The sequence below is a fragment of the Symphalangus syndactylus genome, chromosome 20, assembly GCF_028878055.3.
Source record: "Symphalangus syndactylus isolate Jambi chromosome 20, NHGRI_mSymSyn1-v2.1_pri, whole genome shotgun sequence".
Lineage (NCBI taxonomy): Eukaryota > Metazoa > Chordata > Mammalia > Primates > Hylobatidae > Symphalangus > Symphalangus syndactylus.
The window spans coordinates 19,029,746-19,054,393 of NC_072442.2; the positions used below are offsets into that span (position 1 = coordinate 19,029,746).

Consider the following 24,648-nt stretch of genomic DNA (forward strand, 5'->3'; position numbering starts at 1 on the left):
GATTCACAAGCAAATCTGCAGCATGGTGCTTTTATATTAAGAAATGTAAGTTTAATGATAAAAATCTGGAGAGCAGGAATTAAAAAAAAATCTACCTTTTTCATCGAGAAACCCTGTCTCTACTAAAAATACAAAAAAATTAGCTGGGCATGGTGACGCATGCCTTTAACAATCCTAGCTACTCAGGAGGCTGAGGCAGAATCACTTGAACCTGGGAGGCAGAGGTTGCAGTGAGTGAGATTGTGGCATTGCACTCCAGCCTGGGCAACAAGAGCGAAATTCTGTCTTTTTTTAAAAAAAAAAAGTTTTTCTTTTATTTTAATTAATTAATTAATTTATTTATTTATATTTTTTTGGAGACAGAGTCTCACCCTGTTGCCCAGGCTGAAGTGCAGTGGCACGATCTTGGCTCACTGCAACCTCTGCCTCCCGGGTTCAAGTGATTCTCCTACCTCAGCCTCCTGAGTAGCTGGGATTACAGACCTGCGCCACCACGCCCAGATAATTTTTGTATTTTTGGTAGAGACGAACTTTCACGTTGGCCAAGCTGGTCTTGAACACCCGACCTCATGTGATCCGCTTGCCTCAGGCTCCCAAGTAGCTGGGACTACAGGGGCCTGCCACCATGCCCAGCTAATTTTTTTTTTTTGTATTTTTAGTACAGACAGCATTTCACTATTTTGGCCAGGGTGGTCTTGAACTTCTGACCTCACGCTCTGCCTGCCTTGGCCTCCCAAAGTGCTGGGATTACAGGCATGAGCCACCACGCCCGGTGAATTAATTCTTACATATGGGGTAAGGTAAGGGTCCAACTTCATTCTTTTGCATGTGGATATTCAGTTTTTCCAGCATACCCCTTGTTTTTTTTTCTTTGAGACACAGTGTTGCTCTGTCGCCCAGGCTGGAGTGCAATGGTGTGATCTCAGCTCACTGCAACCTCCACCTCCTGGGTTCATGCGATTCTCCTGCCTCAGCATCCCGAGTAGCTGTGATTACGGGCACCCACCACCATGCCCAGCTAAGTTTTATATTTTCAGTAGAGATGGGGTTTCACCATGTTGGTCCAGCTGGTCTCGAACTCCTGACCTCAGGTGATCCACCTGCCTTGGCCTCCCAAAGTGCTCGGATTACAGGTGTGAGCCACTACACCCAGCCCTCAGCACCATTTGTTGAAGACTGTCCTTGTAAATGTTGAGAACAATATTAACAAATTTAAACATAACTTAGTGTGTGCTGTATTTTTAATATAACAAGGCAGTTACAAAGAAAGAAAGAAGAGCAAACATTTGACCTATTAATCAGTATTTATTGACATTCCTATACTACATGCAAAACTTTTTCAAAAAAATTAATTAATTTTTTTTTGAGATGGAGTCTCGCTGTGTTGCACAGGCTGAAGTGCAGAGGTGCAATCTTGGCTCACTGCAACCTCTGCCTCCCGGGTTCAAGTGATTCTCCTACCTCAGCCTCCCAAGTTGCTGAGAATACAGGTGTGAGCCACCATGCCCAGCTAATTTTTTGTATTTTTAGTAGAGATGGGGTTTCACCAAGTTGGCCAGGCTGGTCTCAAATCCACCTACCTCGGTCTCCCATAATGCTAGGATTATAGGGGTGAGCCACCGTGCCCAGCCCTATGTGCAAAACTTAATGCTGATTACTGTCATACTAATACATTTAAGGTATATTTAATATTTTTTAGGATCCTAAATATTATTTGGGGAAGAAAGCCACCATACCAGCCAAATTAACTAATTTAAAGCATGTATAAAGCCAGGCCTAATAAGCACTACAGACAATATATACTATGGAAATTTGGAGGAGGCAGTTATCGCGTCCAGCTGAGATAGTGGTTTTCATTTGTTGGCCTTAAGGTTAATCCAGCAATGTAAATAATTTTTGAAAGAATAAAAGTATAGGCCGGGCGCAGTGGCTCACGCCTGTAATCCCAGCACTTTGGGAGGCCGAGGCAGGCGGATCATGAGGTCAGGAGATCGAGACCATCCTGGCTAACACGGTGAAACCCTGACTCTACTAAAAATACCAAAAATTTGCTGGGCGTGGTGGTGGGTGCCCGTAGTCCCGGCTACTCGGGAGGCTGAGGCAGGAGAATGGCGTGAACCTGGGAGGCAGAGGTTGCAGTGAGCCGAAATCGCACCACCACACTCCAGCCTGGGCGACAGAGCGGGACTCTGTCTCGAAAAAAAAAAAAAAAAAAAGAACAAAAGTATAATATTAGGAAAAAAGACAAATTTACATACAAAGTCCCTTTTCTAGCATGTTCCAAGTATCTTCTGTTATTCTAACATTTTTTCATCAAAAGACTAATGTCATCAAATTTATAAAGCATATGCAACTAGTATAATAAATTTGTTTCCAGTGTTTATAAAAGAGCAACAGGAAACATGACAATTTTTCCTGTCTTTCATATTCAACAAATTCAACATTATGGTATTTCCTTTATAATTCTTTTAAAGCAAAACATAATTGCTAACACTTAACTGTGTTTCAAAACTCTGCTTCTCCTGAGGGTATGGTATTCATGCTCATTTTAATGAGTTAAGATTTGTAAGTGATCTGTTCCATAATCTTTAATTTCCTAAGAAATTGTTAGTGAGAAAAAATTACAGGAACATAACAAATCCAAATGAGTTAAAAAAAAAAAAAAACTCAAATGTTAACAGAAGTCTTTAACCAATGAATTATTCCTATGGATGCCTGAATAAATTTAAGCATACAGGGCTGGGTGAGGTGGCTCATGCCTGGTGGATCACCTGAAGTCAGGAGTTCGAGACCAGCCTGCCCAACATGGAGAAATCCTGTCTCTACTAAAAAAACAAAAAAATCAGCCGAGCGTGGTGGTGGGTGCCTGTAATCCCAGCTACTGGGGAGGCTGAGGCAGGAGAATTGCTTGAACCTGGGAGACGGAGGTTGCAGTGAGCCGAGATCGTGCTACTGCACTTTAGCCTGGGCGACAGAGCAAGACCGTCTCAAAAAAAAAACAAAAAAAAATTTAGGCATAAAAAAAAATTGTGTGGATTAGACTCCATCTGCCACTTAACATACTGTCCAAAGAATTTTGTAAAATAAACTTAAGCAAACCACAAAAAGAATAACTGGAACAACTGAAAGTAAAATTGCCATATACGATCATACAGCCTGATACGTTCACTATAATACGGCTTGGTTTATATTAAGAAATGTCTGACCTTACTTTAGTTAGCATTATAGTAACTCAGAAAATGAGTTCTCTAAGAACACAATATTTTCTTGTTGTTGTTGAGATGTAGTCTCGCTCTGTAGCCCAGGCTGGAGAGTGGTGGTGGGTCTCGGCTCACTGCAATCCCTACTTCCTGAGTTCAAGCAATTCTCATGCCTCAGCATCCCCAGTAGCTGAGATTACAGGTATGCGCCACCACGCCCAGCTAATTTGTGTATTTTTAGTAGAGGCGGGGTTTCACCATGTTGACCAGGCTGATCTCGATCTCCTGGCCTCAAGTGATCTGCCTGCCTTGGCCGCCCAAAGTGCTGAGATTACAGGGATGGCCACCAGGTCCAGCCAGAACACAGTATTTTAATCTAAAAGTAAGACATACGGGAGGATCACTTGAGCCCAGGAGGTTGAAGCTGCAATGAGCCGAGATGGCGCCACTGCACTCCAGCCTGGGCAACAGAGCAAGGCCCTGTCTCAATAAATAAATATATAAATAAATAAATGCATACATACATATACACACACACAATTTTTATTTGCCAAATAAATAAAAGTAAAATTTTAAATTAAAAAAAGACGTGACATTTACCAATCTAGTATTTACATATAACTATATATTACCAATCTAATATTTATATATATTTTATATAACCTTATATAAATTCTAAAAGTTTATCAGGTATAGAAATACTGGAACAAATTTTATAATGTAATATACAGTTGACCCTTGAACAACATGGATTTGAACTGTGCCAGTACAAGTGATAATGGGCATGCCTCTCATGGCTCCCCATCTACCTCTTCCACCTCCTTTGCCTCTGCCACCCCTAAGACAGAAAGACCAACTCCTTCTTTCCCTCCTCCTCCTCCTCAGCCTCTTCAACATGAAAATGGAGTGGAAATGATGATCCATTTCCACTTAATTAATAATAAATATATTTCCTTTTCCTTATGATTTTCTTTGTAATATAATATACAATACTATATTAACACACACAAAATATGTGTTAATCTACTATTTATCATTAAGGCTTCTGTTCAACAGTAGGCTATTAGTAGTTAAGTTTTTGGGGAGTCAAAAGTTATATGTGGATTTCCTACTGCACACGGGGTTGGCACCCCTAACCCACACATTGTTCAAGGGTCAACTGTAGTTCCATCATCTGTACTCCCTTTCCCTGCTGGAGTCTACTTGGCCTCAGTTGCTTTGTGATACATATGGTTCATGCCTTTCTTCTCAATGCCATTCATGAATAGGAGATGCTCTAAAAGGTTTCTTTTGCCTTGGAAGTAGGTAGCTGGTTACTGACTGAATCATTTACTGACAAGGAATATGTTTAGATTCCATTTCAATAAGGTACAACACACTATCAAGATGGTGAGGTTAGTTTTAAACAAATATGAAAATGCATATCTTACCCACATGCAGGCCTCAATCCTAACTTTTGAGATGATACTCCACAAAGAAATGGTTCCTTCAGTGCCCCCTTCATCTGGACAAATAATCTGATCAGGATAGGGTGGTTCAGGAAAATTAACTGAATTGCATTCATAAGCAGCTAATGTAACTGAGGCTATATGTGGACCCTATAAAACAAATACAAGAAACTTCTGATGAGAACTATTAAAAAATTATCAATACACATGTTATTTTAAAAGTATATTAATTACCGTATAAGAAAAATCTTAGCTTTCAAAGAACAAAAATAATTCTAAATAATTTCAAGATGCAGTTAGTAATATGAAGAAAATAATCCTTCCCAGAATCTCTTCCTGGTTGACTTAAAAAAAATCAGATTTATTGAGGTAAAATTTACACATAATGAGTCACTTATTTGAGGTCTACATTTCAATTAGCTTTGACGAATATATTCAGCCATAGAACCACACCAATCAAGATACAGAACATTTCCATTACTGCAAAAATGATCCCTTGGCCAGGCACGGCAGCTCACGCCTGTATTCCCACCACTTTGGGAGGCTGAGCCAGGATGACTGCTTAAAGCCAGGAGTTCGAGACCAGCCTGGGCTACAAAGCAAGACCTCATCTCTATAAAAATTTAAAAAATTAGCCATGCACTGTGGCATGTGCCTGTAGTCCCAGCTACTCAGGAGACTGAGGCAGGAGGATTGCTTGAGCCCAGGTGTTGGAGGCTGTAGTGAGCTATGATTGTGCCACTGCACTCCAGTCTAGACAATGGAACAAGGCCCCATCCCTTATAAAAAAAAATCCCTTGTGTTCCTCTGTGGCCAATTCCCTCCCTCAAGTCCTAGTCCCTGGCAACCACTGATCTAATTCCTTGCTTGACTTTTATTTTATTTATCTATATTTCTCATTGTTAGATAATTCCTTTTATTAAAAAAAACTTCCTGAGCCACTGTTCTTTTAGGCACAATTTGAGAATATCACTTTATGTCCTTACTTAAAAACAGCTGGTGATGTACCACGTCATGTAACCTTTCCCAGTGAGATCATAAAGCAAAAATGTAACTGTGAAACCAGTATCAATGAGTTTTACACAATGGTTCCTAAAAGCAGGAGATGAGGTGTCTGCATACTAGGGAGTTGGTTAAAATATAGATTCCTGGGTCCCTTAAGCATAGGTTGATAGATGTCCTCTAGCATACAGTAACTAGCAGCCATCAGCTATTATGAAGAGAAATACTTTATTTGTAGAATAAAATTATTTACATATATACACACATGAGATTTTATTACTAACTATATTGTGTGAGTATTTCTGAATCCGAAGGTTTCTATTAAAGATTTCTCCAATGATTTTTCATAAATGAGTCAGTCCCACAGAAAAGTAAGTGGGCTCTGTGTATAAGAAAGTATTTTAAGGCCGGGCGCGGTGGCTCACGCTTGTAATCCCAGCACTTTGGGAGGCCGAGGCGGGCGGATCACGAGGTCAGGAGATCGAGACCACGGTGAAACCCCGTCTCTACTAAAAATACAAAAAATTAGCCAGGCGTGGTGGCGGGCGCCTGTAGTCCCAGCTACTCAGAGAGGCTGAGGCAGGAGAATGGCGTGAACCCGGGAGGCGGAGCTTGCAGTGAGCCGAGATTGCGCCACTGCACTCCAGCCTGGGTGACAGAGCAAGACTCCGTCTCAAAAAAAAAAAAAAAAAAAAAAAGAAAGTATTTTAAGATCACTTGATGAAAGAATCTGTGGTTCAAAGTACATAAAATCTAGTGACAAAAATAAAACTAAGACATTCTACTATCAAGATAATAAAATTTTGTTTGATGTTAATATACAAAGTTGTTCACACATATGTGGTATTTATCTCTAAATAGAATCGGCATTTTCTGTTAAAATAATACCTAAAAAATGAAATCCTTGGCACTGAATCAGTTAATTATTAGTTTTTTCTGGATCAAAAAAGTCGATGTGAAGTTTTAGCCTTTGTTCCTCTTTTTGGGGACTTTTAATTCTTGGAAATGCAGAAATATTAAAGTATTAAAATAATTATATAAGATTTTGAAAAGAATACTTTGACTACTTAGGTTTTTGAAAACTTATGATTAACCATGAAATCTACAATTATTTCTTTAAACACCAGGTGCACACGAGATTCCACAGTTGGGGGAAAAAAGAATTATTTTGTGATACTACAAAAAAACCCCAAAGTTTGTGATATTCAGAATAACTGAAGAGTTTGTGAAACATTTCTCCTCATACAATTATAGCTATCAGACATAATTTAAAAAAATAAGAAGAAATCAGCTGTAACTTCCACCTTTACTATTAGAAAACACAAAGGAGACATATGAATGCCAACAAGTGAAAAAGAAGAAAATTTAAGAGTTTGTCCATGCTGTCCATGTTACTGTCCTCTTTGGCTACAGGTAGTCTACAGCTAAAGTTAGAAATGAATTTCAAGTGAACAAAAATAAAATTGCCCTGGGAGCTAAAATAATGAGATTTCTGGGATATATAGGAAAGAAAAAGCTGTATTTGCATTCCAGAAATATAAAAAATGTATCCTAACAGATTAAACACATTATCCAATAAAATAAAAGTTCTTCACAGTTTTAATTTTTAGTTATTCTGAAAAGAGAAATTTTCAACAATCTGATTTGAGAATGTTTTTTCAAGTCTCTGATTTGAGAATTCTTTCTTCTAAAGAAGTCTGTTCATTCACTCAACTAAACTGACATATATTTTCCATAACCACACTAATAAGTCATGATTACTCAGCCTTTGAGGCAGATGTGGTGGTTCCCAGAAAAAATGAACATTAACAACTCAGTTTCTTGTCCTTTGTTCATAGTTTAAACTATATTAAGTGATAGGAAACCTCACAAGTTCTATTCAACATTTTAGCTTAATGGTTTCTAAATATAACCAATTTGAATGAAAAAATGTTTATATGAAAAATTCAAATAAAAACTAAAAAATTTTTTTGATTAAAAGTTTTAAAAGTTACACATAATTCAAACTACTTTTAATGTATATTTTCTAAAAACTACAAGTCTCACTACAATGTAGCAAATGAGTCACATTTTAAACCACACTAAACAAAGAAACAAGAGGGTAAAGACCCAAACAGCTATAGTATTAATTGAAAAGCCTAACTGGATAAAACCTGCCACAGGATATAAAATTTATATATTTACTGAGCAGCAGGTTCCAACTCTTGTGGGAGCATGGGTTAGGGATCCTGGTCTATGGCTGAAGGTGTTCTGCCTCAGGGCTGGATGAAGTAATGGATTCTAGACTTTCATTTCTATAGCAAACAATTAGAAAACTGGACAAAATATATGGGACAATTCTTTTTAGACATTGTACTACAGGCAGTACAGGGCTTTGATTACTAAGAGAAGGGATAAAAATGAAGAAACCATACATTGACTCTGGCTTCTTGTCTGTAGACACATTCCACGCCTGCCAAAAATTCCACGGTCAAAAGAGCAAAAGCCCAAACAAAGCATGTTGCTCCTGCCGAGTTGAGAATGAGATTGGGGTTCACGAGTTCAGGATTCAAGGAGGCTGAGGCAGTCAGAATTTATGAGGCAGAATACCAGAAAAGACAAAGCTACACAGAGAGAAGGAACTCTAGAAATCTGCACAGGGGTCCCCTTCAGACTCCGGCACACAAAGCTGCATTGCATGCTAAGGTGAGACCACATGTCCAGGCAAAGAACTACTGGGAAAAGAACAATTACTGGGGATTTGTAAACTGACCAATTCCCAGAGTTCACACAGGCCTGGGAAACATTTGTGATCAACCAGCTGGAGTACAGAGACTCAGCATTCAACCCAGAAAGGTCATGCCTGGGTAGGTACGACCTTTCCTTCTGGTTCTAAGGTGAAAGCTACTCTAGTCTGACCCTAACAGGGTTTAAAACAAGTCTTAAAATGATCAAGCTGATCCACAGGTAACTTAATTGTCCACTTCACCCTGCCCCCACATCAATGTTCTATAGTGGAAGACAAACAAAATCCATACAATCAACAATTTAACACTACATATCTAGCATTCAATTAAAAATTACTAGCACTCAATATAATATTACTAGATACGTGAAGCAGCAAATTATAACTCATAACCAAAAGAAATATTGCTCAATAGAAACAGATCCAGATTTGATGAAAAGTATCAATCTGCAGACTTAAGAAACTGAACAAATCCAGTCAGGATTGACACAAAGAAAATAAAACATATGGGCTGGGTGCGGTGGCTCACGCCTGTAATCCTAGCACTTTGGGAGGCCGAGGTGGGTGGATCATTAGGTCAGGAGTTCGAGACCCCCCTGGCCAACATGGCGAAACCTGTCTCTACTAAAAATACAAAAAAAGCTGGGTGTGGTGGCAAGTGCCTATAATCCCAGTTACTGGGGAGGCTGGGGCAGAATTGCTTGAACCCAGGAGGCAGAGGGTGCGGTGAGCTGAGATCTCACCACTGCATGCCAGCACAGAAAAGAAAAGAAAAGAAAAGAAAAGAAAAGAAAGGAAAAGAAAAGAAAAGAAAAAACATATAGGCCGGGCATGGTGGCTGACAACTGTAATCCCAGCGCTTTGGGAGGCCAAGGCAGGTGGATCATGAGGTCAGGAGATTGAGACCATCCTGGCCAACATGGTGAAACCACATCCCTACTAAAAATACAAAAATTAGCTGGGTACGGTGGTGCGCACCTGTAATCCCAGCTACTCGGGAGGCTGAGGCAGGGGAATGGCTTGAACCCGGGAGGTGGAGATTGCAGTGAGCCAAGATTGCGCCACGGCACTCCAGCCTGGCATCAGAGCAAGATGCCATCTCGAGAAAAGAAAAAAGAAAATAGAAAATAAAACATAAACTGCTAAAAATCATCACAATCATGTCATAATGAAATTGCTATAATTCAATGATAAGAGGAAAAGTCTTAAAAACAATAGAGGAGATAAAAATAAAACTATCTACAGGGAAAAATAGGTCAGACTTTTCATCAGAAATAATGCAAACCAAAGGACATCAGAATTACTTCTTTAAAATGTCAAAGAAAAAAATTCCTGTGAATCTGGGAGCTAAGGAAAATATATTTCAAAAAAATATGTTTCAAAACAGTACTGTGGGTTTATGACATATGAGGAAGTAAAATATATAAGAAGTAAAATGTATGACAACTAAAGCACAAATTATAAATTATGGGAGGAGGAAATGAAGAACACTATTATAAGGTTGTTACATTTTATACAAAATGAGAAAATAATACTTCATTGTTCACCCCGTAAGTTAATGGAGCATATTGCAAACCTTAGGACGACTACTAATTTTTTTTCTTTTTTTTTTGAGAAAGGGTCCTACCCTGTTGCCTAGGCTGGAGGGCAGTAGTGTGATCACAGCTCAGTGGAGTCTTGACTGCCCAGGCTCATGAGATTCTACCTCAGCCTCCTGAGTAGCTGGGACCACAGGCATGCATCACTACACCTAGCTATACCACTAAAAATTTTAAAAGAAGTAGAACAAACAAGCAAATAAATTCAATACCCAAAAAAACCAAAAACACCAAAAAAACAAAACAAAACAAAAAAACAAAAAAACCCCTCAGTCCAAAAGAAGGCAGAGAAAAAAGAAAAAGGAATAAAAAATTAGATATGACAAACAGTTTGAGGGTAGACTTAAACCCAATCATATTGATAACTACATTAACTGCAAATGGACCAAACATATGAATTCAGGCAGACACTGTCAGACTGGATTAGTACATGCTGTCTATAAGAAACCCACTTTAAATATTAAGAACCCAGAAAAGAAAGAGTAAAGAGATGGGAAAAGAAAAACCATTTAAAAAATCCATAAAAAAGATAAAGTAGCTAAATTGATATTAGACAAAGTAGATTTAAGGACAGAGAATATTAACAGATTCACAGGAACAAATGATAAAAGGTCTAATTCTCAGGAAGTCAGACCAATTCTAAACGTGTATACACCCAATAACAGAGTGTTAAAATACATAAAACAAAAACAGAACAGAGAAATGAACAAATCCCCAATTATAGCTGGAAATTTCTTTATTTTATTTTATCTTTTTTGAGACGGAGTCTCACTCTGTTGCCCAGGCTGGAGTGCAATGGCACGATTTTGGCTCACTGCAACCTTCGCCTCTGGGGTTCAAGCGATTCTCCTGCCTCAGCCTCCCAAGTACCTGGGGTTACAGGCACCCGCCACCACGCCCGGCTAATTTTTGTATTTTTAGTAGAGACGGGATTTCACCATGTTGGCCAGGCTGGTCTCGAACTCCTGACCTCAGGTGATCCACCCAACTGGGACTGCAGGTGCAAGACACCACACCCAACTAATTTTGTTGTTGTTGTTGTTGAGACAGGGTCTCTCATTCCATCACCCAAACTGGGGTGCAGTGGCAAGATCTTGGCTCACTGCAGCCTCAACCTCTCGAGTTCCGGTGATCTTCCCCCCTCAGCCTCCTGGTTAGCTGGGACTACAGGTGTACACCACCACGCCTGGCTAATTCTTTGTAGAGATGGGGTTTTGCCTGTTGCCCAGGCTGGTCTCTAACTCTTGGGCTCAAGTGATCTACCCGCCTCAGTCTCTCAAAGTGCTGGGATTACAGGTGTAAGCCAGAGTGCCCAGCCCAGCTAATTTTTTTTTCATTATTTGTAGACAGGTCTCCTTATGTTGCTTAAACTCCTAGGCTCAGAGGATCCTCCTACCAATGCCTCCCAAAGTGCTGGCATTACATGTATGAGCCAGCATACCTGGCCTAGATAATTTTTTTTCGTTATTTTTAGAGATGGGTCTCCCTATGTTGCCCAGGCTAGTCTCAAACTCCTGGGCTCAAGAGATTCTCCCACCAAGGCCTCCCAAAGTGCTGGGATTACTGGTGTGAGCCACCACACCTGGCCCCACCTAATTTTTCTATTTTTTGTAGAGACAGGGTCTGCCTATGTTGTCCAGGCTGGTCTCAAACTCAGTTCAAGGGATCCTCCTGCCTTGGCCTCCCAAAGCACTGGGATTAGAGGTGAGCCACCATGCCTGGCACATATATAGTTGAAAACTTCAACATCTATATTTCATTAATTGATAGAACAACTACACTGATAACTGTATGGACACAGAAGATTTGAATAACATAGAAAATACCACCCAGCAAGAGCCAAATACATATTATTTTCAAGTACACATGGAATATTTGCCAAGACAGACTATATGCTGTGCTATAAAATGAGTCTGAACACATTTAAAAGGATGTGACATGTGGCAAGGTAAAGATCAATACAGGGAGTACATCTTCAAGTGGCAAATAGGCCAGGAAGGGTGGCTCACGTCTGTATTCTCAGCACTTTGGGAGACTGAGGCGGGAGACTCACTGGAGCCCAGGAGTTTTGAGACGAGCCTGGGTAACATGGCGAGACCCTCTCTCTCAAAACAAAAAACAAAACAAAACAAAACAAAAAAATTAGCTGAGTGTGGTGGTGTGCACCTGTAGTCCCAGTGAAGTGGGAGGATTGCTTGAGCCTGGGAGGTCAAGGTTGCTGTAAGCTGAGATCGCGCCACTGCACTCCAGCCTGGTCAACAGAGTGAGACCCTGTCTTAAAAAAAAAAAAAAGAAAAGAAAAGTGGTGAATAAAGGTCTGTTTTATTTTTGGTAACTCAGTATAGTTACTCTAGATGAAGTCAAATCAACAAGATAGCTTGGTTATTTGCAACATATTGGACATCTGGATTTGCTTCATTTCAGAGTTCCATATATCTAGTCTCATGAGCTGTATTACATTATGTTTTCCAAAGATTGGTAATGGAATAATTTTGCCTTGTCCAGGATAAAAGATGTAGTGCTTGGCCAGGCAAGAGTATGTCTGGGTGAGAGCAAGCCATACTTAGATGAAAGGTTAAGATTTCTAGTAAGAGCAGACATAGGTATTTGTCTGTGGAAAAAGATATTTTATCTTTTAAAAACTCTTTTTACATAAGTTTAAAAAGTTACATTTCCATGATTTACATTCTTTCATGAGTTTTAGTGATTAGAAAAGTTTTAGTGATTAGAAAAAAACCGAACTGAGATAATTCTATGTAACCAATTTTTACTCTAGCTTCAATAATACACTACTAGTTCTTCTAATTAAGAGAAACTTAGAATTCAAAAAAAATTGTCCTAGAAGGGTAAAATTATACAAAAGCACATCTATCTATCTATCTATCTATCTATCTATCTATCTATCTATCTATCATCTAATCTATCTCCATCCTAATCTGGTAGTGAAGAGTTTTAAGTAGTTTTCTGATAATAATATAGTATCTATGTTAAGCCCAGAGAAAGAAATCCTTGTGCCACAAACACTAATTAGGGTCATAGTAAGAAAAGGGTGAATATATTCATACTTGAATTTGTGAAAAAATCATACTAGTAAAATGATAAACTAGTATGTACACTGCTGCTTAATTTTAAGTAAAACATTTTCTGGATTTTGAACTTTTCAAGTTCTTTAGATTTATACTATAGCAGCTCATGCTTTACTATAATTGTACCTTCTTCACACACTTTGTAGCATTTAAAGGATTGAAAAGGTTATACTCATGTCTATGTTTCATCAAGAAAAACAGTATACCATCCAAAAGACCAGAGACAGAATACTGTTGGGTTTACTTTAGGGTCCTTTCTTACAGAGATATGTTTTAAAAACGAAAGACCTAAAACGTTCATATCAATTATTAGCCTAATTTAGGCAAGTATATTTATCAACCAAGATGAAGAATACAACATCACATTAAGAGTGCAGAATGTGTGTTGCGTGTGTATGAGTATTTTTAAGGAAGGCAAGCAGACAAAACAGACAGACAGACATTCTTCCACTCTAGACGGCTCCCTCAGAACTGATAAAACATTCCTAAAGACTGGAGTTGTTTGGACAACATCTGTAATGTCAATTCATAGCCTAATCCATCATCTATACACAGAAGTCAAGTGAGATCCCAAAGGCAAAATTTCCAATTAGTTTTGTCTGGATAGTTTAGGGCAAAGGTAATAAAATCAAGGATCCTGTGCTGATTCACTGGGAAAACATTTATTTGCCACACTCTTCACTAAGGAACAAAAGCAGTCAGTGGTTAGTCTGGAATGTGATTCATTAGGAATATCTGGGTGATAAATAAACAAAAAAAGATGACAAATGGTTGTTTGTATGACTTGCAAAACCTTTGTTTTCTTTCAGGGGACTTCAGAAACCCTTTTGCAAACACAGGAATTCTCTTCAGAATTTTTTTAATCGTTGTTTTTCTCATTAGAGTCAGAAAACAAGGTTATGGTCTACAGCAAATAATTCCAGAAGGCTAGAGTGTAAAATATCGATTCCCAATGGGCACTGACAAGTTTACCCAGTGTTTATATTATTCTTGTGAAGAAGGTCCCAAGTTATGCCTCTGATCTCTCTTTACAAAATGCAGTACAGGCTGGGAACGGTGCCTCATGCTTGTAATCCTAACACTTTGAGAGGCTGAGGCAGCAGGATCACTTGAGCCCAGGAGTTCGAGACTAGCCCCGACAACACAGTGAGATTCCGTCTCTACTAAGAAAAAATATTAGCCCAGTGTGGTGGCATATGCCTGTAGTCCCAGTTACTTGGGAGGCTGAGATGGGAGGACCACTCGAGCCCAGGAGTTCAAGGTTGCAGTGAGCTATGATCATGCCACTGCACTCCAGCCTCAGTGACAGAGCAAGACCCTGTCTCAAAAAAAAAAAACAAAAACCAAAACAAAAAACAAAGAAATAAACTGTCAAAAAGCAGTAACTGGGGCATGCATTAATGTGGATTTCAGTTTTCTAAATCTGTTGGTAAATTACTGTTGGTAACTTCTATCTCCTCCTTTGTTTAACAAAAAGCCTAATAATGCCTGTTACCTAGGTCATAGAGTAGAAATATGAGATTATACTATAAAAGTGCAAATATAAAATTGCTAGCCAAAACAAAAGAAATGTGAACTCTAGGCCGGGCGCGGTGGCTCACGCTTGTAATCCCAGCACTTTGGGAGGCCGAGGCGGGCGGATCACGAGGTCAGGAGATCGAGACCACGGTGAAACCCCGTCTCTACTAAAAAATACAAAAAATTAGCCGGGCGCGGTGGCGGGCGCCTGTAGTCCCAGCTACTCGGAGGCTGAGGCAGGAGAATGGCGTGAACCCGGGAGGCGGAGCTTGCAGTGAGCCGAGATTGTGCCACTGCACTCCAGCCCGGGCGACAGAGCGAGACTCTGTCTCAAACAAAAAAAAAAAAAAAAAAAAAAAAGAAATGTGAACTCTATAGTATTAGTTCATGCTCCAAGTTATAAGGTACTGTCTTTGAAGCTATTTTTATTATATTGAATTAATCCATATTAAAAGGCATGTTTGGCCAGGTGTGGTGGCTCAGGCTTGCAATCCCAGCAGTTTGGGAGGCTGAGGCGGGTGGATCACTTGAGGTCAGGAGTTCGAGACCAGCCTGGCCAACATTGTGAAACCCCCGTCTCTACTAAAAATACAAAAAGTTAGCCGGGTGTGGTGGCGTATGCTTGTAGTCCCAACTACTCGAGAGGCTGAGGCAGGAGAATCACTTGAACATGGGAGATGGAGTTTGCCGTGAGCCAAGATTGCGCCATTGCACTCCAGCCTGGGCGACAGAGTGAGTCTCCGTCTAAAACAAAAAAAACAAAAAAGAAAAAGAAGGCATGTTTCACCTTTGTTCTCTAGACCCAAGCAACTTTTGTTCATACAGTTGACTTAAGTATTCAAGAAAAATGAACTGAATATTTATGAGAGGGCTGCTAAAAAAGGGGGGGCTAGTATAAATTGTTTAAAATGTATGCTCAACAACAAATTTAAGCTAAACTAAATTTTCTTGGCTTTCATTTAAGCATACATTAATAAACTTAAGGGCAGGAAGTTACCCAGTCTGTGCATACCCCTTTTCCTTGGCAAAAACCCAGCCCGATGTCCTGAAGACCTTGGTTTCTTCTTTTGATGTGGTGATGCTCAGCAGAGTTAATATATGAGTCATTCCTTAGGGAAAGACAGGGAGAAGAGCTTTCATGCCTTCATCAAACAAAAGGCAAATAGATTTTTTTCTAAGAAGGGTCTGTTGGTCTTCCTGAAACAGCACTGAGTCACTGCATGCTTATAGCCATAGTTATAAGCGTCTGGTATCAAGTCATACCAGAGCCTTAACTTTTGGTAATTTATTTTTTGTCTTAAAAGGAGGATAGACAAATGAGCAATAAAGCAATAGTCAGAAGTCAAGCTGAATTGCTAGGGAAGAAGCTGGCTAACAATTTTTTTAAAAAAGAATGATTCCACTTTATGGTATTAACTACTATATTTCACTTACTGAAACTATGTCACTATTTTATTTCAACCCATATCAATGCAGTTTTCCAAATAATATTTACTTTCAGCAATAGCCAAGAGTCAAAAAGTATCAGAAATGTCTATACCTAAGGAAAAAACAGCTTTTAAAAAGTGCAGAATACTATACAGTACTTCCTCCTTAGGGTGCCATATACAGAGGAGGTCATAAATATGAAAAAGCAATTAAGATGTCAGATTTTTTAAATGTATAATTTTTTTTGTTTTCTTTTTAGTCATCAATTGACCTGCACTTCAGGGTAAATGTACAATTTTTAACACATATTTTAATAATGAAATAATCCCAAACTTTAAAGCAGAAACAGGCTCTGAATCTTACACAGGGGCACATATCTCACAACTTTCTTTGTATCTAATTTATAACAAAAAGTACTTTTTTTCTGTAAAAATGGTCATATGAAACAAATGGCTCACAGATATCATTCAAAGGATAACACCTTGATATTACAGCTTCTAATAAAATCTGATCTATTCTACAATGTAACTGAATAGTTTCCAACTTTTCTACTTCCAAACTGCTTCTAGAAAGTAAAACTAACACTTTAAACATGAGAAAATCCAATGGTTAAAATATATGGCAAACAGAAAAATTGTAAAATATAATCAGCCTTCTACTTATAGCTAAATATTTGGGTATGTTTTTAAATTACAAAATGATTGTCGATCGTTTTTCTTCTCTTTACAGTTCTTTGTCTAGAAGCTGGGCTTAACTGAAAGGGATATAGGGCTTTGTGAAGTCTTTTGCCAGGAAACTGCTCCACCTAGTGTCAAAAATTGTACATACATCACATTATATAGGAGAGTAAATTGTAGCCCACGGACTCCTTTGCTATTAAGAACAGGCTTTATAAATCCTTAATGTTACATACAGTTTACAAATGGTTCTTTAATCATCTTTTTGTCTTGTAACTTGATGAATCGTAATGTACATGCATATAAGCAGCATGTCCAGAATACATTTCTCATAATCAAGTACCAAAGTTCCTGTTTTTGTTAACCTGGTTAATTACAGAATTATAAATCATATTTCTGTTAGTGGGAAATACTTACAAGGTGGCTACTGAAATAACCCTATCACTTCTCCTAATTGTGTACAACATCTAAACTTTTTTTTTTTTTCTTGAGACAGAGTCTCATTCTGTCGCCCAGGCTAGAGCGCAGTGGCGCGATCATAACCTCCCTTGGCTCAAGCGATTCTCCAACCTTGGCCTCAACCTCCACCTGAGTAGCTGGGACTACAGGAGCATGCCACTATACCTGGCTAATTAAAAATTTTTTTTTTGTAGAGATGGGGTCCCACTAGGTTGCCCAGGCTGGTATGGTCTTGAACTCCCGGCCTCAAGTGATCCTCCTGCCTTGGCCTCCCAAAGTGCTGGGAATACAGGTGCGAGCCACTGCACCTGGCCTAAGCTTTTTAGAAATAAATTTTATTGTGCATAATTGAGGCTTACAATATGTTGTTATAGTATACATACAGATAACAAAATGGTTATACTATAGTAAGGCAAATTAACATGTCTATCATCTTACATAACTACTTTTTAAAAATAAGAACAGCTAAAAATCTACTTAACAAAAATCCCTAATCCATTATAATTTTACAACTGTGGTACCTTAGATCTTTAGACCTGTTCATCCTACACATGACATTTAAACTTAATCCATAAATTATTTATTCCTCAAAATGGTTACAATCTTGTAAAATCTGGTATTTAAGAGGAATTGAACATACTAATGGTTACATGAAACTGGAACCAAATCTTCCTGTCATTAGACAGCTCATTTAGAAGACATTCTTCTGCTTTTCCCTTCATAAAAAGCTTTTTCTTTTTTTTTTTTTTTTTATTATACTTTAGGGTTTTAGGGTACATGTGCACAATGTGCAGGTTTGTTACATATGTATCCATGTGCCATGTTGATTTCCTGCACCCATTAACTCGTCATTTAGCATTAGGTGTATCTCCTAATGCTGTCCCTCCCCCCTCCCCCCACCCCACAACAGTCCCCGGAGCGTGATGTTCCCCTTCCTGTGTCCATGAGTTCTCATTGTTCAATTCCCACCTATGAGTGAGAACATGCGGTGCTTGGTTTTTTGTTCTTGCGATAGTTTACTGAGAATGATGGTTTCCAGTTTCATCCATGTCCCTACAACGGACACGAACTCATCATTTTTTATGGCTGCATAGTATTCCATGGTGCATATGTGCCACATTTTCTTAATCCAGTCTATCGTTGTTGGACATTTGGGTTGGTTCCAACTCTTTGCTATTGTGAATAGTGCCGCAATAAACATACGTGTGCATGTGTCTTTATAGCAGCATGATTTATAGTCCTTTGGGTATATACCCAGTAATGGGATGGCTGGGTCAAATGGTATTTCATAAAAAGCTTTTTCTTTTTACTCTTAATTTTTTTTATGCAACTCATATATGCACAACTGTATTCTTTTCTAAAGCATCATATGAAACCTGTTATTTCTTGATCAAGAAGAGAGAAATGATAGTACTTATTTGGCAAATGGGTGAAACAAATACACAGATGTCATACAAAAATCCTTAGAAGACAGCTAGCTCTCTCATTAAGGCTCCCAGGCTCACTATGTCTCTTCCGGTGCACTACTGTCATTCAGTGAGTTGGAGCAGGGGTTAACAAACTACAAACTGCAGACCAAATTCAGCCTACTACCTGTTTTTATGAATAAAGTTTTACCGGAAAACGGCCACATTCACTCATTTATGTACTGTCTATAATTGTTTTCTCATTATAATGACAGATCTGAGTAGTTGCACAGAGACTGGATAGCCCACAATGTGTAAATAGCTACGGATCTCACCCTTTACAGAAAAAGTGAGGCCGGATACAGTGGCTCATGCCTGTAATCTCAACACTTTAGGAGGCTGAGGCGAGAGGATCTCTTGAGCCGAGGAGTTTGAGACCAGCCTGGGCAACATGGAGAGACCCCGTTTCTACCCCTAAAAAAAAAATAGCTGGGTGTAGTGGTGCACACCTGTAGTCCCAGCTACTTGGGAGGCTGAGGTGGCAGGATCTCTTGAGCCCAGGAGGTTGAGGCTACAGCAGGCCATATTCATGCCACTGTACTCCAGCCTGGCAACAGAGAGAAACCCTGCCTCAGAAAAGAAATGAAGATAAAAGAAAATGAAAAAGAGAAAGTATGCTCTGTAGCCCTAGGTTAGACTTTTTTTTTTTTTTTTTTCAGATGGAGTTTCGCTCTTGTTGCCCAGGCTGAAGTGCAATGACGCAATCTCGGCTCACTGCAACCTCCGCCTCCCCCGTTCAAACAATTATCTTGCCTCAGCCTCCCGAGTAGTTGGGATTATAGGCGTCCCCCCTCCCCCCGCCAACGCCCAGCTAATTTTTGTATTTTTAGTAGAGACAGGGTTTCACCATGTTGGCCAGGCTGGTCTCAAACTCCTGACCTCAGGTGATCCGCCTACCGCAGCCTCCCAAAGTGCTGGGATCACAGGCATGAGCCACCACGCCCAGTCTAGACTATTATTAAGATAGAAATTTTGAATCACAAAAACAGGCTGCATAGAGATGAACCAAAGAGGTCAACAGCAGCTATGTTCTCTTTATGCAAACATTAACTTACTATTCTTACTCTGGATATAATTTCCACTACATGAGAGAATAAATAAGCATTTCTGATCGCTCATGTACCGGATCTTCTAAAAGGTAACCTGAATGCTTGCTAAGACTAAAATAAATCTGTCAATGGATTTTGGGGAATTAATATGCAATAAAAGAGTGCTTAAAAGGTGCTACCTGGCCAATCACGAGGTCAGGAGATCAAGACCATCCTGGCTAACACGGTGAAACACCGTCTCTACTGAAAATACAAAAAATTAGCCGGGCGTGGTGGCGGGCACCTGTAGTCCCAGCTACTCGGGAGGCTGAGGCAGGGGAATGGCATGAACCCGGGAGGCAGAGCTTGCAGTAAGCCGAGATTGCACCACTGCACTCCAGCCTGGGCAACAGAGCGAGACTCCGTCTCCAAAAAAAAAAAAAAAGGTGCTATCTTGGAAAAATCTGCCAGCCCCAGAAGCTTCTTTGCACCCAATCTACATACAAACTCAAATAAGGTAAATGAACTACTTGCACTACTTGACAGGCAAAATTTGTTCAAGGTAGATATCAAATAAATGAACAAAAATATGCCTGCATAAGAACTAAAAACAGAGGAAATGCAGTTTACAAATGCTATTAATTTCTAATTTATTTAATATTCTTTATTTCAAAGTACAGTATACCTCACTATAAAGATAAACCAGAGACATAAGCATATTAGCATATGTTGAATAAAATGATTTTAAAAATCACTCATTGTGGGCTGGGCGTGGTGGCTCATGCCTGTAATCCCAGCACTTTGGGAGGCTGAGGTGGGTGGATTACCTGAGGTCAGGAGGTCCAGGCCAGCCTGGCCAACATGGTGAAACCCCATTTCTACTAAAAATACAAAAATTAGCCAGGTGTGGTGGTGGACACCTGTAATCTCAGCTACTTGGGAGTGTGAGGCAGGAGAATCACTTGAACCCAGGAGGCAGAGGTTGCAGTGAGCCGAGTTTGCACCACTGCACTCCAGCCTGGGCAACAAGAGCGAAACTCCATCTCAAAAAAAAAAAAAAAAATTATTCATTGTGCCTATTTTTTGTCTAAATTTAAGTAAATTGAATGCAAACAGCATAATAAAATGTTTACACAGCAAGAAGTAGATGCACTTTTATTTGCTGGAGAAATAAAATGATGCACTAATATTTAATATAAAACTGTTATGCAAATTAAGAAAAAGCTATATATAGATTAGGTCATTTTTCATCAACTGTCACAAATAAGACTCAGATGTTAGGAACAGACTGTTTTGCCAATAAAAGAAGTCGACTTATTCTATCTCATAGGCTTTGCAAAGATTCTATTTTACATTAATATATTCAACATATATTTGTTGAGCACCTATTGAGTACTAGGCTCTGTTCTAGACAGTTGGAATACAACAGTAAGTTAAATAGAGGTGATGTAAAACCTAGGATGATTTTATTTTCCTCCAGACAAGTTTGCTTTTAGTGGGTAGACAGGCTGGGCCACTTACAGTTCTAAGAAGATAACAAGATTATTTGAACTTGAGGCAGGGCATGGTGGCTCATGCCTGTAATTGCAGCGCTTTGGGAGGCTGAGGGGGGCTGATGACTTGAAGTCAGGAATTCGAGACCAGCCTGGCCAACATGGTGAAACCCTGTCTCTACTAAAACTACAAAAACTAGCCAGGTGTGGTGGTGCATGAGTGTAATCCCACCTACTTGGGAGGCTGAGACATGAGAATCACTTGAACCCAGGAGCTGGAGGTTGCAGTGAGCTGAGATCACACCACTGCACTCCAGTTTGGGTGACAGAGCGAGACTCTGTCTCAAAAAAAAAAAAAAAAAGATTATTTAAACTTGAGCTTCAGTACCCGTGAAAGTTGGTTTATATCTAGTTCATCACATCTTTTAAAGTGTAGCCCTTTAGAGTTCAAATTCAAAGCCTGCAGGTTTATCAGGGCCTATCCTTGGCCAGTCTCTGTTCTTTGGGTTTCCTGTATAACTTAGATCTTGGTCCTATAATTCTTTTACTCTCTTTAAACATATATACAAATACTCCTATATACATATACTCACCTTTAAACATATATTTAAAAATTTATCGGCTGGGCATGGTGGCTCACGCCTGTAATCCCAGCACTTTGGGAGGCTGAGGTAGGCGGATCACGAGGTCAGGAGTTCAAGGCCAGCCTGACCAACACGGTGAAACCCTGTCTCTACTAAAAATACAAAAAAAAAAAAAAAAAAATAGCCAGGTGTGGTAGCGGGTGCCTGTAATCCCAGCTACTGGGGAGGCTGAGGCAGGAGAAACACTTGAACCCAGGAAGCAGAGGTTGCAGTGAGTTGAGACCACACCATTGCACTCCAGCCTGGGTGACAGAGCAAGACTCTGTCTCAAGAAAAAAAAATTATAATAATAAAAAATGTATCCACTCTTTTAAGAAACTTTCATGGGAGAGTTGGTCTAAATTGCCTAGTCATCATTGTTGGAAATGAAATGATCAGTGGTTTTCAATCATTCTATAACACTGTACTGAAATCAATTGTGGGAAATGTTCCTCATAATTTGTTAAGACTAGCTAAAGCATATAAATTGAAAATTATTACATTTCAAAAATAAATCAGAGTAAGAATAGTGATATCGCTAATTATAATAGCAGCAATCATTTATTGAATACCTTGCATTTACTAGGTACTGAGCTGAAAATTGTACAAGTAATTTCATTAATCCTCAAAACAGTCTTATGAGATGGGTACTATTATTATCACTCCCATTTACAGTTGAATGACTGAAGTTTAAAAGTTAAGAAATTTGCCAAATATCACACAGCTAGTAATATTGTACTAGACATTCAAACCTAGCTGTTTTACTCTGAAGAGGCCCTATTTCCTATCATAGGAATGAAGGATTTAATGAAAGATTTTATTCTTATAACAAAATCGGTTTCAATCACTTACATATTCCTGAATATTAAAGAAAAGATTGGACTTAAAGTTAGTATGTTTGGTATTACACCTGACACTGGGCATACCATAGGAGTTATGCCCTGCATCTAAATATGTGTATCACAATGAAAGGAAAGGCTTTTTTTTTTTTTGAGACGGAGTCTCGCTCTGTTGCCCAGGCTGGAGGGCAGTGGCACCATCTCGGCTCGCTGCAAGCTCTGCCTCAGGGGTTCACGCCATTCTCCTGCCTCAGCCTCCTGAGTAGCTGGGACTACAGGCACCTGCCACCACACCCAGCTAATTTTTTGTATTTTTAGTAGAGACCGGGTTTCACCGTGTTAGCCAGGATGGTCTCGATCTCCTGACCTCGTGATCCGCCCGCCTTGGCCTCCCAAAGTGCTGGGATTATAGGCGTGAGCCACTGCGCCTGGCTGGAAAGGCTTTCTTTTTAAGAGACAGGGTCTCGCTCTGTAACACAGGCTGGAGTGCGGTGGGACAATCATAGCTCACTGCAGCCTTAAACTCCTGGGCTCAAGTAGTCTTCCTACCTCAACTTCCTGAGTAGCTAGGACTATAGGTGTACACCCCCACACCCAGCTAATTAAAATAATTTTTTTTTAAAGAAATGGGGTCTTGGCCGGGCACTGTGGTTCATGTCTGTAATCCTAGCACTTTGGGAGGCCAAAGCAGGTGGATCACTTGAGGTTAGGAGTTCAAGACCTCCCTGGCCAACATGGTGAAACCCCATCTCTACTAAAAATACAAAAATTAGCTGGGCGGTAGTGGCACACGCCTATAATCCCAGCTACTTGGGAAGCTGAGGCAGGAGAATCACTTGAGCCTGGGAGGCAGAGGTTGTGGCGAGCCAAGATTGTGCCACTGTACTCCAGCCTGGGCGACAGACTGAGACTCCATCTCAAAAAAAAAAGAAAGAACAAAAAAAAACCAAAAAAACCGGGGTCTTGCTTTGTTGCCCAGGCTGGTCTTAAACGCCTGGCCTCAAGTGATCCCCCTGCCTCCCTCTCCCAATGTGCTGGGATTACAGGCATAAACTGGCCAGAAAGGCAGACTATTAACTGCTGAACTAATTAATGAATGAATTCGAGAAACTATTAAGAAATGCCTGGCCGGGCGCGGTGGCTCACGCTTGTAATCCCAGCACTTTGGGAGGCCGAGGCGGGCGAATCACGAGGTCAGGAGATCGAGACCACGGTGAAACTCCGTCTCTACTAAAAAAATACAAAAAATTAGCCAGGCGTGGTGGCGGGCGCCTGTAGTCCCAGCTACTCGGAGAGGCTGAGGCAGGAGAATGGCGTGAACCCGGGAGGCGGAGCTTACAGTGAGCCGAGATCGCGCCACTGCACTCCAGCCTGGGCGGCAGAGCGAGACTCTGTCTCAAAAAAAAAAAAAAAAAAAGAAATGCCCTTTTTACTTACATGTGTAAACTGGTTTTAGGCAGGCATGAATACAAGTAAATAACAGAATATGTCTCCTGGCTTAGTAGAGCCATTTGATGGCTTGGTTTTTGGGTGAAGTTGCTCTACACACATATATTTATCCAGATTAGAAACTGCAAATACAATACAGTATATTGGCTGTCTTAGCAATGCCATCTAGTGGCAGCCAAATATAGATATATTTTGAAAAAAGTTCTAGAAGAATGGTTCTTAACATTTCACAGTCTTTGGAGAATCTGATGAATACTATAGGTTCTTTCTTGCTAGAAAAAAAGCTTATTTGCAATGATACATAACAAGTACAGTGCTTTGGGAAATTAACAGGCCTCCTGAAACCCACTTTTTAACTATTAAAATTAATAGAACAAAGCAAGTAACCTAGTAACCCAACCAACTCTCCGTAAGCCATGGGCGGAAAAAATTTATTTACTTCCCCTTCATCTCCTCCGTTCTGGTTAGCAACCACTATTCTTGCATAAACAGTATCTTAACTTGTCCCTCTGGGCTAGGTACTTGGTCTCTGCAAATTACTCGATTTACACTTTACTCAAATCAATTTACAAAACTTGATGGTTAGTAATTTTTCCCTGATGATTTTCA

The 24,648-nt window shown here is 39.7% G+C and overlaps 1 protein-coding gene across 4 annotated transcripts in view; it reads right to left on the reverse strand.

Annotated features, from left to right (window-relative positions):
* VMP1 (vacuole membrane protein 1) overlaps positions 1-24,648 on the reverse strand; it is a 139,617-nt gene that overhangs the window by 72,904 nt on the left and 42,065 nt on the right. For 3 of the 4 annotated variants that reach the window (XM_055257860.2, XM_055257861.2, XM_055257859.2), the window contains one exon: positions 4,631-4,798. The exons of the other annotated variant lie outside the window; for it this stretch is intronic. In XM_055257860.2, coding sequence (XP_055113835.1) covers positions 4,631-4,798 — 168 coding nt within the window. The remainder of the gene's footprint in view (positions 1-4,630; positions 4,799-24,648) is intronic. 4 annotated transcript variants of the gene reach the window in all.